Source organism: Miniopterus natalensis, chromosome 16 (genome assembly GCF_054644295.1).
Source record: "Miniopterus natalensis isolate mMinNat1 chromosome 16, mMinNat1.hap1, whole genome shotgun sequence".
NCBI classification, from domain to species: domain Eukaryota; kingdom Metazoa; phylum Chordata; class Mammalia; order Chiroptera; family Miniopteridae; genus Miniopterus; species Miniopterus natalensis.
In genome coordinates, this window is record NC_142096.1 from 42578915 (window position 1) to 42594586 (window position 15672).

Genomic DNA, 15672 nt, shown 5'->3' on the forward strand with positions numbered 1-15672 from the left:
TAGAATTAGACAGGTCATATCTAAATGCTGGTTTCCCACGTAGTAGCTGCCTGACCTTGGGCAAGTCTCCAAACTGCTCTGAGCTGTGTTAATTCACAAGCACCGTGGCTCTGGCGCATGGCGTTATGCATGAAGAAAGGCACTTGAAGCAGCGTCTGAATTGCAGCAGGAGTTCAGCAAAGAGGAAATGCTGTTGTTATTATTTGTGATTGCCCATCACATGTGTATTTCCTCCATAACCTTGGGGTTCTGTGAGGCCACAATCTCTAGTAACTGCTGGTCTTATCTAGGTCAGGATGAGCAGAATGGATGGTTTTGACCTTTCTGGGCCTCAGCAAGGTTACCTGTGTGGGGGACATACCTGGCCAGCTCAGGGCCACTGGAAGAACTAAGTGAAGTGGGGGACATGGTTGTGCTCCCAGGTGTAAAAGGCTGTGAGGGGCTTGTTCATACTCTAGAAACCCAGCTGCTCCACCCCTTTCCCAGGGGTGCCTCTTATGAACAAACACTGCTGGTCTGAGGCGGGCAACCCCTCCACCCCCTTCCTCTGCCCAGGACCTGGAACTCACCATCAGGCATTCTGAAAGCTCTGGGATCTGGGAGAACTCGTAGCTTTGGGCGCCCCTGTTGCGGCTGATGGCCCCTACCAGCATGAGGATGGCAGTGAGGAAGCTCTGCTTCAGGGTCTCATCCTGGGGAGGAGGCCAGGAGCCAGGGGTGGGGAAGGCAGGAGAGAGCGAGAGTCAGTCAAGCATGGCAGCAGGCACTGCAGAGGGGGAGAGGGGTGGCCCCTGGCCCTGGACGTACCCAGGAGCTGTAGCGGAAGAAGAAGATCATCCGTGACAAGATGTTGTCCACCCATGGCAGGATGTGGGCCTTGGCCTTGACTGCCATCTGACCGTAGGCCAGGAGGATCGTGCTGCTGGCCCACCTCCACCGCAGGTCCTCTGAAGTCTGGCCCTGGGTGGGGTAGATGAGGAGCATCAGGGTGCTGCTGGGCCCCGACTCTGGGGGAGCAGTAACGGGAGGTATCCCAGGTCCTAGAAGGGTACTGGAGGCAGGGTGCTCTGAGGGATGGTGGGCCTCAGTTTACTTCAGCAGGAAAATAGGGAAAAATGCTTTTGCCCGTGAGAGTGATTCAGGTGCAGGGAGGACAGGGTTGCTGCTAGTCCCTCTGCTGGGCACATGACCTCTGGCCCTTGTCTCATGTTTGAGACAAGGCCCGTGGTCTAAGACCTAATAGACACATGGCAGCCACCACTGCCATGCCTGAGCTGTGACCCAGCATTTCCCATCATGGCTCATTTCAACTCAACAACTGGCAAGGGAGGAAGGACTTGTTCAAGAGGGTAAACTGAGGCACAGGAGCGTCACACCACAGGTGGGTATAGAAGTGGGTCCTGAACCAAAGGTCAGGACACAGGGTCCAAAGCTTGTGCCCCTAACTCGCCCCAGGGGATCCTGCTGGGAGGCTCAGACCTTTCTGGAGGGCAGGGGCCCGGATGTCCCAGTCCCTTGCTGGGGCTCCAGTGACCCCAGAGCCAGTACCTTTGGGGAGAAGCTGTGGAGGCTGCACTTGATGGGTGTGCTCCTGCCAAACTGCTCCAGGACAGCCCACACATGGTCCAGGTGGCGGACTGCAGTCAGCCCCACTGTGAGAGAGATGCCCTAAGGGGTGGGGGAACAGGGTCACTGTGTGGGGTCTGGAGTCTGACCCCTCACTGGGGGTGTGGAAACTGAGGCCCAGAAAGGGAGAGGACTTGTCTGAGGCCACAGACATCCACTTCCCACCCCCACACACTCTAAAACAGGCATCTCTCAGCCCAACCCCGTAGGAGTTTCTCTTATGGGCTCTGGAAGGTGGGTGGGGAGGCAGGAAGGAGAGGCCTGGAGGCCTGTAATCACCCCCACCCCATGCCCAGCTCTGAGCAGACATGAGCCAGAGGTAGGAACCATGGTCCAGGAACTAAGTGCGTGATGAAAAAGAGGACCTAAGCTGTGATGGGCTCAGTCTGTGATGGGGTGAGGCTCAGAGTGTGACCAGGGTCAGGGCTCAGCAGGTGACCAAGAGCAGGCTAAGCCTGTGGCCAGGCTCAGTCAGTTTTGGGCTGGGCTGAGAGCTGGCCCTCACCTCCCTCTGCTTAGGCCACTGGTGGGATGTCTCCAGGAGGGTTCGCAGGTGTGTCCTGACCGTGGTGCTGCTCTCCTCAGCTTGAAGGATCAGCCCATAGAAGACGAACAGGAAGGCCTGGGGAAGGGTTCAGCTTCCTGTCCTGAGCCAGACCCATCTCTGTCCATCCCTGTCCAACTGGGTGGCCTGCCAGGGCTCCTGCAGCCACACTCTGTGGGACCATCAACCCCTGCCTAGTGGTGTGGTGAAGCTTAAGGGGTGTGGCTTCAGTGCTGCTCAGTGCCCCCCCTCTCGTTTCTCTTGGGTCCAGCAGTTTCTTTCTAGGGCCCAGCGCCTCACTTCGGGTGTGCATCCTATGGACAGGCAGCAGGGTTGTTCATGAGGAGGGAGAATGGGACCCACCTTCTCTGGGGGCTGCTCCTGGTATATAAGGTCAGGCTTGGTGAGTGCCCACAGCAGCTCCTTGGACCACCCGTCCATGTGCAGGAAATGGACAGACTTGACGGCTATCTGTGAGTAGACAGGGTGGGCAGGGCTGGAGCCCTTTCCCTGTGAGCTGGGCTCCACCAGCCTGGTCCACCCCGGCCACTTGGTGCCCTGAGTCACCGTCCTCTTGCCCCTTCCCCCTTCTGAGAATGTGTGTAGAGTTGGACTCTTTGTCCCTTAACTGTGATGGAATTAACCAGTGAAGTACCTGAACCCCGGAGTTTCCTTTGTGGGCAGGTATATAATTATGACTCCAGGTTCCTCCCTACAGGACCACTCAGACTTTCCGTTTCTCCTTGGGTCAGTTCAGTCACTTGTGTTCTTCCTAAATGGCCTAACTCACTGGAGTCATATCTCAGCATTGCCGTCTGGCCCTGAAGGCCGTGCAGTGCTTCTCCCCTGATCCTGGTGCTTTGTGGGTTTGTTTTAACCTTCTTGATTAACCTATCAAGGAACTTATCGCTTTGCCAGTCTTTTGTGAATAACCTACCTTGGGTTTTACTCAGTCTCTATTGTTTTTTCTTTTAGAAACTTCCTTTGATTCCTCCTCTAGTTTTTATTACTTCTACTTATTTTGGGTTTAATTTGCTCGCTTTCTTTGAGAGCATTTTAAATTAAGGCTTAGATGACGGGTTTAAATTAAGGCTTAGATGACGGGTTTGCTGCCTTCTTTTCTAATGTAGGCATTTAAAAATATAAATTTCTTTCTAAGCAATGTTTTTGGATGAACCCCACCAATGTCCATGTGCTGCGCCCTCATCATTCAGCTCAAATGTTTCCTTAGTCCGCTCGTGGTCTCTCCAGTGACCCATGGGTTACTTACAATTTCCAAATATTTGAATTTTCCCCAGGTCTATTTTTGCTATTGACCTATAACTTATGTTCTGGTCATAAATGGGCTCTGCTTGGTTTCAGTCCTTTTAAATTTATTGGAACTTTACATATGGCCCAGCCATGAATCTGTCTTGGTGAACGTCCTGTTTACATTTGAAAGGAATGCCAATTAGATCGATGTGGTTAATTAGGTTGTTCAAGTTGTCTATACCCTGAGTGATTTTCTGTCTTATTTCTCTATTAATTACTTGTATCGCTGCTGCTGCTGCTGGTCTTGTTTCTTCTAGATACCATTTAATTACAATGATTCTGCTGCTGCTACTATGTGATAATAATAACTGACATTTAACATGCCCTTTATATGGATTTTTTCTTATAACCCTGGCAACGGACATTTGAGCTAGGTACCTTCATCCCCGTTTCACAGATGAGGAAACTAAGGTGCCGAGAAGCAAAGGCAGGTCAGCCCGGTCCCACAGCTGAGACTGGTTGAATTTGGACTTGAACCCAGGTCAGCCAGTATCCTGTGCTCCTTCTCCCAGCCACACCAGCCCGCATGTGGGTGGGTGGTCAGACATGGACCTTCGAGGATACCACACCTTGGCAATGGTGTGGTATCCAGCCCACCCCAACCTGCTTCCTTCCTGCCAAGCTCTGAGATCCAGCCTCTGCATCCTCTCTGGCCCCCTCAGTCATGGACTCAGCCCCCAAGGTGGGTGGGAAGACCTTGTATGTGCTGGACACCTGCTCTGTTTCAGGTACTTAGGGGCCAAGGTTCAAATCCCAAGTCCCCCAGGGACCACCCCCTTGACTGTGGTCAAGTCCTCTCCAGTCCCAAAGCCTGTTTGCTCATCTGTAAAGTGGGGCTCTCCCCACCCACCCAGAGCTGAGCATGTGCCTACCCATGTTAGTGTACTACCTGCTCCTCTGTCCCCCATTGTCCCCACAAAAGGCTCCCTCCCTACCTTGGTCAGCTGCTCTTCCCAGCACACCTTCTCCTGCTGGCTGAAGAGCTCCTCTGTGGGAAAGAAGGGTCACTGGAGGCCGGGGCTGATGTCACAGCCAGGTTGGATCTCAGGCTCTGTTTCCTCCATCCTTGGACACTGGACTGAGTCAGGGTGACATTGAGGTTGTCCTGCCTTTCCCTGTCTCAGCTCCAGGCTGGAGGGGAGCTCCAAGGACTGTGAACAGTGCTTGAGCACGGGGTCCAGAGCTGGGCTGGAGCTGTGGCCCCACTGGCTTTGCTGTGTGACCTCAGGGGGCCACATGAAGCTCCCCAATGGTGAACAAAGGGGCACTCCTGGCATGACTCTTTGGGATGTGCTGGGGTCCCCTCAAGGTAAGAAAATAAGGCTTAGAGGGGAGGCATTGTGAGACATTAAACCCAGCCTCAGAAGGAGAGGCTGCTTTAGGGATGACCCTGGGGGTCTCAGAGGTCACCCCAGGCACAGAGGGACCTTCACCCAGCCTGCCAGTCCCAGGGAAGGGATGCAAAGCCGAGGCAACCTTGAGCCTACCTTCTCCTAGGCCTTAGTGTTTAAACTCCCAAGCATGGCCTTTGAGACCACATTATGTACTCCCACTGTCCCCCAACCCCTCGCTGCCACTGCCACCAATTCCTTTCTAAAGCCCTGAGGCATATACACCATTCCCTCCTCAAACTCTTATTCATCCCTCAAGGCACAGCTTAGATCTGTCTGCCTTCTCCAGGAAGCCTTCCCTGATGAGCAGCAGTGAGCTCAGCTCATGCCCGATGAGAGTGATGCTTGCTTCCCTGTGAGCCTAATGGCATGTGACAGGTCCTCAGTCAACATTTGCTGTCTTGCAATAGCTGAACCCTCATCCTAGTGAGACCTCAACTTAGAGTCAGAATGGGCAACACAGCTGGGCAGTGTTCCCCTTTTGCAGGGGTCCCACATGGCCCGGCTGGCAGAGGGGAGGGGGGCTGTGGGTACTCGGTCTGCAGCTGGTTGCCCTCTGCCATGAACATGCCCAGCCCCCTCCTCGGTCCTCTCTCCATCACCTGCCCCACCCCCACCATGCCAGCCCAGGGCAAAGGTTGGCCTGGGGGTGCCTCAGGACCCATGGGCAGGACTTACGTTTAGAGGTCAAGATGCCCATCACATAGAGGAAGCTGCGGTGTGGGAAGACACCTGTCAGGACCTCGGTCTCCAGGTGCTGGGCCACCGCCCGCCATGAGTGCCTGCAGATGGCCACCAGCACGTTGCTGGCCGCGTCCTGATATGCCTCTTCCAGCTCCTGCAGGGCAAGGGGGGGTGAGCAGTAAGAGCGGCGCTCGTACAGGGAGCTCTGGCGGAGCACCCGTCTCCCACACCGGGGGGCCGGGTAATGTGGGTTAAGAACTGGTCAGGTGCCTCGATGCCCTCCCCACTCTGCACACCTGGAGGGTCCAGTAAAGTCTGGAGGCCTGGTGTCTGGAGGAGCCGCAGGGGGTTGCTGAGTGGGGAGGCCAGGCCAGGCCCGTAAGCACAGGAGTGGTCACCTGGTAGGCCAGGTCCTCCGCAACACCTCCTGGGCCTCAGCGCCAGGCCAAGCACTGGACCAAGGTCTTCTGTGCAAAGCCTGGATGGCCCAGGAGGGAAGACTGAGAGCTATGACATGGGGGTGCAGGGGTAGTGGGCTCACCTCTTTACTCCACAATGGACCCCACATCCCATCAGCCCACCTGTGTGTTCAGAGCGTCCGAACAACTCCTGACCACCGGCAGACAGCTGCACAGGGGCAGGCCTCGCACATGGGAGACAGTGAAACCCACCACCACAAACCCGATGAAGCCCAGACGCAAGCAGCTGGGAGGACACAGAGGCCAAGCAGGGAGATGGAAACTCCCAGCAGAGCAGAGCCTCTTTAATATCCTCTGAGAGATAAGAGCCAATATTGCATCTGTGACTGTACGAACGTGATGCGAGAGAGGAACATTCCGAGAACAAATCTAGATCTCTTGAAAGTTAAAGATATGGGGGGAAACTCAATTAGGAGGGTTGGAAGGCAACAACGAATCTTCAGGGAGCGGAACGAAGGGCAGAGAGATGGAAGGAGAGGCAAGACAATGTTAGGAGCTTTCAAAAGCACCTCCTCTGAACGTTAGCCTCCCAGGAGACATCATCGCCGGTGCATTAGCGTAAACCATCGCCACAGAGCAAGGAGCTAAGCTGCCAGATGACAAGGGCGCAAGACTGCAAAGCCTGGTGGCTAAAAACAGCCCAGAGCCAGGCGCCACTGTGCACCCGCAGAGCGTGCAGGGCACAGAGAAGCTGCCAGGAGCCTCCCAGCAGAAGGCGGGCCCCGGTAAAGGATGGCTCCGGAGTCTCCGCAGCCGCACCGGGGGCAGGGAGACAACGGGATACCAGCTCCAACGTGCAGTCCGTGGTGAACAGAACAGAGATTTCCAGAAAGGCAAGGTCTCAAAGTGGTGCTTCCAGAGCACCTTCCTTGAGAAGCTGCTACAGGCTGTGTCTCCATTGTGAGAGGGTGAACGGGAAAGAGGAAGGCTTGGGGAATAGGAGACGGGGCCCCCAAGTGGGGTGGGTAATGAGAGTCCCAGTCCTGGCTCGGATGCTGAGACGTGCTTGGCTGGTCTGGACCTGGGTGGTGACCTGCTTGCTCTGCTCTGTGAGTCGTGGGCCAGCTTGTGGCACCCACAGGAGTGCCTGCCCCAACCCAGGCTGGAGGCAGCCCCCAGAACTACCCAGACCCTCCCATGCTGCCCCAGAGGGGCTCCTGTCTGCCCTTGGCAGGGCTGAAGCCAGGCTGCCGCCTGGACAGAGATGGGCTCTGCTCGTCCTGCAGCCCTGCCCACCTGGGTCGCGCCTCCCCTCTTCATTATTATTATTAGTCTGTAATTATACTCGGATGCCTTGCACTTTTAACGTATACCTGATTTACTTCACAATGATGAGTTAAATATTTTCTAATAAATTAAAAAAAAGAATTTTAGGAAAAAGGCTATAGTAGGTAGGGCTATCCTCTTATTTTTCTCTAGGAGTCACACTGGGGCGATGAGCAGGCACTTTGTGGGGGGCATGGCATCTGTGAACCTGCTGCTTGCCAGCTGGGTATTGACCGCAGCCCGTCTTGTAAGTGTGGCACCTCGGTCCCTTTGTCTGTGAGGGGGGTTTGTAAATGCTTGTTGGGGTGAGATCATGCCCATCTTCACCTCATGGAGACCCAGAGCTTGGACCCGTGGTGGTGGGCCTGGAGACTCATCACCAATCTCCAGCCATGAATAGTTATGTGTTTATTGGTGAGTCCACCATGGGGCTGCCCTAGGCTAGTGGTTGGAGTAAAGCCACTGCCCCCCAAGCCCCTGAAGCCACAATCAGCTGAGAGAGTTGGCTGGCCTGGAGCAGCCCCCTAGATTGCAGCTTGGGGGGATATGGGGATGGGGAGTGGTCCAGGTCCAAACCTGTATGTCTCCATCAGGCAGGACCCCAAAGGTAGGCAACCGAGAGCTGAGTCACAGCCTGGGTGATGGATGAGACTCACAGCTACTTCCAGAGCTGTGGTATGGGAAGCCCCAGTGGGAATTGTAAGAAAATGGGTAGAGAGGGGGTATCAGAGCCTACCACAGGGCAGGGACCTGCAGGGAAAAGGTGCTGAACTGCAGCAGACATTTGGCTCTCCACTTAAGGGTCCTGAGGCCTCAGACAACAATGAGCTCTCTGAGCCTCACCTTTCTCAACTGTGAAATGGGTTCATGAAGTTGTCCCTCTGAAGGGGCTGGTGGTAAGAAAATGAGAAAATGGATAGGAATTGCTTGGTCAACCCACGGCTGGGCTGTCCTAGCATATTTGGAACCCTGGGGCAGCTGCCTGCCTTCCCGGGAGTCCAGGGGAGGGGGGAGGCCCACCGTGGACTTGGTCATGTTCTCCAGGGCCAGTTTCATGAAGGCTTTCTCCCAGGTCTGCTCCAGTGAGTCACTGGCTCCAATGACGGTCTCCAGAATGTGGAACAGCCGGAACTTGTGCCTGTTAGAGATCTGTGGGCAGTAGATTGGGCAGAGGCTCATGGACAAGTTGGGAGTCACCAGCGAGAGCTTGGGGTGGGGGAGGGGGAAGATGCCCAAAGGAAAAGATCCTAAGTGGATGCCTTTGGCCATTTGGCCTATATCCATTTATGAACACCTACTATATGCAGGCATTGAACTAGGTTCTGCAGAGACAGATGAATGATAATGTGTCCCTATCCTCAGGGAACTGCTATGGGATTTTAAAAGCATCCCATCTTTAAAGCCAGTTTATTTATTTCTTCATTTATTCACTCATTCGTTAAAACTCACATCTTCCCCAGCAATCATCCACCCATCCATCCATTCACCCATCCATCCACCCACCCACCCATCCATCCACCCATCCATCCACCCACCCATCCATCCACCCATCCATCCACCCATCCATCTCTCCCACTTAATAGCTCTGTGACTTTAGGCAAATCACTTCCCTTCTCTAAGCCTCAGTTTCCTCATCTATGGGGATCATAATATCTGTATCACAAGATTGTTCTTGGGTCAGTCAACACATATTGGTCCAACTTTTCTTCCTCCCGCCTCAGCCTATAGGAGATTGACTTGCCCCAAATCATTTAACTGCCATATGGAGAAGCCAAGATTTGAGCCTGCCCCAAGATTGGGGATCCAGCCTTCCCCTCTGTTCCCTGTGCCTCCCACGAGTGGCCCAAGCAGCTCCCACCTCAGGGTTGTCTACAAAGTAGTCATGGATGGTTTCCAGCACCAGGTTGGGGGCCTTGTGAGCCATGTTCTTGATTTTCTTGACAATGTGCTTCAGGCGGACAGGGTCCGAACCATTCAGGTCTCGGAGCATCTTGAAGCAGATGGCTAAACCACATGGAAAGAAGCTGTGAGGGTGGATGGACTGTGGGAAAGTCCCATTGAGCCAGCAGGGCTGGGTGGGCTGGGAATGGGAAGAAGTGATCTGAGAGTGAGGACTGGAGCACTGAACACATCCTGGGCCTCCTGTCTGTCTAGTCAGTCCTTCTGGAGTTCAAGATAGAAGGAGCAGGAATGCATGCATATTTCCTTCTCTTCATTGATCCAGCCATTCTTTTATTCATCCATTTATCCATTCATCTGTCATCCACCTACCCACTGGTCCAAATGCCCATCCACCTATATATTCATAAATATGTTTGTTCATCAGTCCAGCTATCCATCCACTTGTTTGTCCATTCTTACACTCATCCACCAATCCAACCATTAATAAATATATCCATCCATCCATCCATTGGTCCATCCATCCATCCATCCATCCATCCATCCATCCATCCATCCATCCATAAATTCATCATCCATCCCTCTCTCTCTCTTTCTGTTCATTCCTTCATCCCTCCACTCTCCATCCAGTCATCCAGTGTTCAATAATGTTCACTCTGGGTGGTCATAGGGCTGTATTTGGGAGCTCAAAGAGAAGTCAAGGACCAGCTATGTTCTGAAGGAGCCTCCAGCCCAGGGAGACATGCCCAGTATCAGTGGACATTGGTTCTGTGGGGTAGTTGTATAAAAGGCCCTGGGCACACAGAGGACAGGGGCAATAAATCCTGACTAAGATGGAAGGGCAGTCAAGGCTGGCTTTCCAAAGGAGGCAGAAATTTAACTTTGCTTAGAAGGGTGTGGCCAAGTCATTCTTTGAATGAGGGGAAAAGCATTTCAGGGAGTGGGCCAGGCCTAAGCTGAGGTTCTAAGGTGTGAAAGGTGTGGTAGGAGAATAGAGGTGAAGTGAGGTGTTAAAGAGGGCACCTTGGGGATTCAGGAGGCATGAAGGGGCCAAGGAGGGCATGCAGGGCTCTCTGCTGAAAGCTGCACTATGCCCACACCTCTGGTATCCCCCAGGTCCTAGAGGGTGGACTCCCCCTGACACTCATCCCCAGGACTTCTTTGGGCAGAGGGCCATGATGGAATGTGCTGGAACCTGAGTCCTGGGGCTGTGATCACCTGCATTGTAGGCTTTCTCCAAGAACATCTTGTGCTCCTGGGGCACCAGGGCAGCCTGGCTGCTATTCGACTTGCACAGGAGGATGGTGGTGGGGTGCATCAGTCTGTCCCTGTGGGCAGAGGTCTGAGGTGCCTTTCTGCAAGACGGGTCCCTCGTGGATTCCGAGATGGAGGAGATTCTGAAATGGAAAAGGGCTCCTGGGTGTACATGCCTGGGCGCCCTGTGTGTGTTCATGGATATGAGCGCAAGGGACACTGAGAGCACCTTGGTCTGGCTCAGGCTTAGTCTAGTCACATCCTTCCAGGTGTCCACCCTTGTGTTCAGTGGACTGACTGAGCTCTGGGAAGAGGGCACAAGTCTTGTAGCCTCAGGGACACTGTTGAGTTGGCAGCATTGCCTGTGGGCCTGGGGGGTGGGCCTGACTTCCCAGCCAGTGTTTGGGGGGACAGGCAGGGTTGGTAGGACTGGAGCGTTCGGGGTACAGCATCCCTGGCTCCAGCTCTTGCACTGACTTGGAGGAGGATGTGGCCTTTCCAGGGCCACACAGGACTGCCCTGGCCACTGCCCATCCCTGGTGGGGTGTTGGAGGGAGGTCAGAGACCGTCCGGGGCAGGCAGGCAGCAGTATATTAGACGGAGTTCGTTTCTCAGTATTTTACCCACCCACTTGTTTCACCGTGTAAGAAATACATCAGATCATGTCACTCAAAATCCTCCCATCATTCCCCATAAAAAAAAGCTACTAAAATTAAAAAAGCGAGTTTATAAAATTTGCAATATAAAGTCAGTGTGCAAAAAGCAGTCATATTTCTATATACTAGCAATAAATAATTGGGAATTGAAATACAAAAGGTACCATATACAATAGCACTAAAGGCTATGAGATATTCAGGTATAAACCTAACTGATAATTGTCAGATATATATACTATAAAGCACAAAACAGTGATGGAAGGAATCAAGAAAACTTTAATGACAGGAGACACACCATGTTCATGGATTGGAAGACTCAATATTGTTAAGATACCAATTTTCTCTAAATTTATCTAGATATTTAATACAATTCCAATGAAAATCACAGGAGGTTTTTTTTTTGTTTGTTTGTTTTTTTTTGTAGTAACCAACAAGTTGTTTCTAAAGTTTATATGGAAAAGTGAAGGAACTGAGATAGCCAAAGCAATTTTGAAGAACAATATTGGAGGAGCAACACGACTGATTTCAGGATTTATTACAAAACTACAGTAGATGAGACAATATGGCATGCTGAAAGCATAGAAATATAAATAAATGGAACAAAACATAGAGTCCAGAAAAAGACCTACACATACAAGGCCAATTGATTTTTGATAGAGGTGCAAAAGCAATTCAATTAAGAAAGGACAAACAAATGGTTTGGATATACACATGCAAAAACCCCCTGATTTATGCCTCAAACCATGTACAAAAATTAACTCAAAGTAGATAGGCCTCAAAGTAAAACCTAACATTCTAAAACTTCTAGAAGAAAAAAAGAAAATCTTCATGATCTTGGTTTAGACAAAGATTTATTACTTTGACACCAAAAGAACTATCCATAAAGGAAAAAAATGATAAAATTGGGTTTCATCAGAATGAAGAACTTCTGCTTTTGGAAAGAAAGCTATAAAAAATGAGAAGATAAGCTGTGGACTCGGAGGAAATATTTGCATATCACATGTCTGATAAAGGACTGTATCTGGAATATATAAGGAACACAACACAGAACAAAATCACTAACAACCTGTCAAAATATGAGCAAAAGGTTGGCACAGATGTTCTATCCAAAGAGATAAACAGACGGCAATTGACACACAAAAAGTGCTTGACATCTTTCCCCAGGAGAGAAACACATTAAAGCCACAGTGGGATATCACCACACGTCAGCCAGAACCGTTAAAATCGGGGGAACGGAACATACCAAGTGCTGGCGAGGTCGCAGAGCAACTGGACATCTCCCACACCATGTGGGGTGCAAAACGGCACAGCCAGCGTGGAAGGCAGTTAAACACACCCCCGGCTCAGCTCGCTCACACCTGCGCGTGCGCTCAAGTGCGACAACTTGTTTACCCCAAGATCTGTACACCAGTGTTTATGGTGGCTTTATTTGTAACAGCCCCAGATGAAAACCACCCAAAGGTCCTTAAGGCGGCGAGCGTATACGCCGTGCTCCATCCAGAGAAATGCCTCCAGCAGCAACAGAGGTGAGTGACCCACACGGGCGACGGCACGTGCCTCAGTGCACTGCGCGTGGAGAGAACCCCCAGCTCCACGGGCCGGCAGCCGCCGCTGCCTGTGAGCCACCCTCGTTCGCTCAGTGGGTGCTCAGTAAATGCCTCCTGCGTGCCAGGTGCCGCTGCAGCCACCAGGACACGCAGAAGCCCCTCCCCTCGCCGCGCCCCGTTCACGGGGAGAGAGACGGACAGACAAGCAGCTCTGAATCTGGGGACAATCCGCAGGGAGAGGGGTGGACAAGCGGTGGGGGTCAGACTTCAGATAGCCTGGCTCAGGCATGCTCAGCGAGGACGTGCCCCGCGCGTGCGGGTGACGAGCAATGAAAGTGAGGCGCATAAATGAGGGCGTGCTGGGCCTAGGCAGCTCCCCCCGCGGCCTTCTCACCGCCCCACTGCCACCAGTGGGGCCTCACACCGACCCCACGAGCTGCGGGCGCAGAGAGGGTGACCTGTCCCAAGACACACAGCCTCTGCAAAACGGTGAAGCCTGCATCCCCGAGAGCCCCACTTTTCACACGAAGCCTGTGGGCATCTCATGCCACACAGGCTGGAGCCTGGTCTCCCTCTGTGCCCAGGAGGGGCCTCAGGCCCGTCAGTGCAGCCATAGGCACTACTGAGACTGTTATCTCCCCCGAAACCCACATCCCAGCCCTTCAGTGACCAAAATTGAATGTATTTTTTTTCTTTTTTCTTTTTTAAAATAAATATATCTTTATTGATTTCGGAGAGAGGAAGGGAGAGGGAGAGAGAGAGAGAAACATCAATGATGAGAGAGTCATTGATCGGCTGCCTCCTGCACGCCCCCCACTGGGGATCGAGCCCGCAGCCCCGGGCATGTGCCCTGACCGGGAATCGAACTGTGGTCTCCTGGATCCTAGATCAACACTCAACTGCTGAGCCACGCCCAACTGGGCGCAAAATTGAATGTATTTTTAATACAAAGAAACAATGGGAACACAGACAAACCGCTGCAGACTGGAGAGTGTTCTCCCCTTAGAAGCATCCACGACCGGGCGAGGAGGACACAGCCCGACACCCCGAGACAAGGGTGTGCTGATCAGAACACTGAGGTGGAAGATGCAGGGCTGCTCCCGGAACAGCCCGCAGGGAGGGGCTCATTGGCCGGAACTGACTCGGAACCGCCCAGGGTAGTCTGCGGAGCTGGCCTCCCTGTGCCCCCAAGGAGGGCACCCTCCAGCCTGCAGCAAGGGGGCAGAGGAAGAAGGTGGAGCTGCCCCCAGGGCCCGTCCAGGACACTCTGGACACTGGGGCCCTAAGGCCATAGAGGAACCTTCTTTGAAGAAGCCGAAGCTCAGGGGAACAGGACAGTCTGTCCCTCTGTCCTCCAAAAGTAGGCATGTGAGGACTGGACTGACACTCGGCTGGCTACACCTTTTGTCCTCACAAGCATTCAACACCACTTGGCTGAATTCAGGTTCCCCCCTCCCAGCTGCCTCTCCACCACACCAAGGGCTCTGGTGGGGCCACTCCCCCAGCTGCTGTGGCTGCAGGACCAGTCCCTCCTCAGCCAGGGAGCCTGGCGGGTCTGCTCTCGCTCCCCGCTCCCTGCAGGGAAGCTCTCTCCAAAAGAGGGAGAGGCCAGGGCACTGTGGGAAGCAGGGCATTGGGGTCCCCTCCTCGGCCTCCAGGTCCCTGTCTGGCCCTGGCTGACCTGGGGCTCTGGGACACGTCTGACGTCGTCCTATCAGCCATGGCATGGCTGCGTTGCTTTTCCGAATGCTGCCCATCCATCTGGGGTGCGCTTTGACGAACCCACAGGCCCTGTCCTCATGCCAGTGGGACAGCCCTATCTCTGGGCACCCTCCCTGGCTCTGCCAGTCCTGACCTCACCCCTGAGGTCACAATGGTTCCAGTGTCCAGGACCTTTGCAGGGACAGCGTTGGGAAACAGTGCACTTGTGGGTACTTACTTGTGTGTCCAGTGTGGCCTTGGGCCTGGCCCTTTCATCTCTGGTTCTCAGCTGTCCCCTGTGAGACCCACGGAACAGCCCCAGCAGATACCTTGGCTGCAGCCTGCGAGAGACCCTGAGACAGGAGATCCAGCTAAGCTCGGTGGGACTCCTGACCTGAGAAACTGTGGGACAGTAAATGTGTGCTGTTTGAAGCACTGTGGTTTGGGGTCATTTGTTACACAGCAGTAGATAACTACTATATGTTTTGTAGCAGGAAACGGACAGAGTTAGGATCCTGTGTGGTTCCATCACACTGGGGTGAGGTCCAGACACAGGGCTGCAGACTCAGTCCCAGGACATGGGGAAGGACACCTACTGGGCTGTGGAATCTGATCCTTGTGCACTTTCCCCTAACTCTCACCATATTTGAAGATGGCGAGATGTCAGGGTCGAAGTGTTCCTGTGGGGGCACACCTAGTACCTGCCTCCCCATGAACTTCTTAGGAATTAGGGGGCACTGTCAGCACCAGGGGTCACAGTCTCTGCTAGATATGGGCTCCCAGCCTGGTGGCCATTTCTCACAGCCCAGGAGCCTGCTGTGCTCACCACTCTGCACCCTGGCATTAGGATGAAGCTCAGAGAAGGTCAGGAACTGGCTGGAGTTTGCACAGCAGTCAGTGGTGGAGCCAGGTTCAAACTGAGGTCCCTAACCCCAGTCCAAGGTGAGGATGAAGCCCATGGACCACCTCACACCTGCCTCCCCTTCCCACCCCCCAGGGTGCCAGCTCCTCCCCAGGGTTCAAGCTCAGCTGGGGCCTGGAGGCCCACTCGCCCACGCCTCCACACTACCAGCAGATGGCGCCATAGGCCCAGGCAGGACTCCCGGCAGGGGCTGGGCGGGGAGCAGGGAGGCTATTCTTTCAGGGACAGGCTCTCCCCAACCCCACAGCCCTCCTGAACCCAGAAGGGCGGTCAGGTCAGAGTGTGTGTGGGAGGGGCCCCTGACATCCCACTGCTCGGGGGTGGTCCTGGGGCTGTGGACACCACTACCACCGGGAGGTCGCCGTGAGAGAGCTCCAAGTGCTGCCACCTCA

At 53.7% G+C, this 15672-nt stretch overlaps 1 protein-coding gene across 1 annotated transcript in view; it reads right to left on the reverse strand.

Annotated features, from left to right (window-relative positions):
* The window catches only part of LOC107539814 (maestro heat-like repeat family member 5), a 38928-nt gene extending 24510 nt beyond the window's left edge, over window positions 1–14418 (reverse strand). Inside the window, exons 1-11 of the mRNA XM_016216411.2 lie at window positions 14339–14418; window positions 10419–10597; window positions 9160–9305; window positions 8322–8450; window positions 5551–5710; window positions 4417–4469; window positions 2534–2641; window positions 2132–2248; window positions 1549–1668; window positions 808–954; window positions 570–692 (exon numbers count right to left, since the gene is read on the reverse strand). Of these exons, the coding sequence (XP_016071897.2) occupies window positions 570–692; window positions 808–954; window positions 1549–1668; window positions 2132–2248; window positions 2534–2641; window positions 4417–4469; window positions 5551–5710; window positions 8322–8450; window positions 9160–9305; window positions 10419–10597; window positions 14339–14418 (1362 nt within the window). The remainder of the gene's footprint in view (window positions 1–569; window positions 693–807; window positions 955–1548; window positions 1669–2131; window positions 2249–2533; window positions 2642–4416; window positions 4470–5550; window positions 5711–8321; window positions 8451–9159; window positions 9306–10418; window positions 10598–14338) is intronic.
* Between the last annotated feature and the right edge of the window lie 1254 nt (window positions 14419–15672).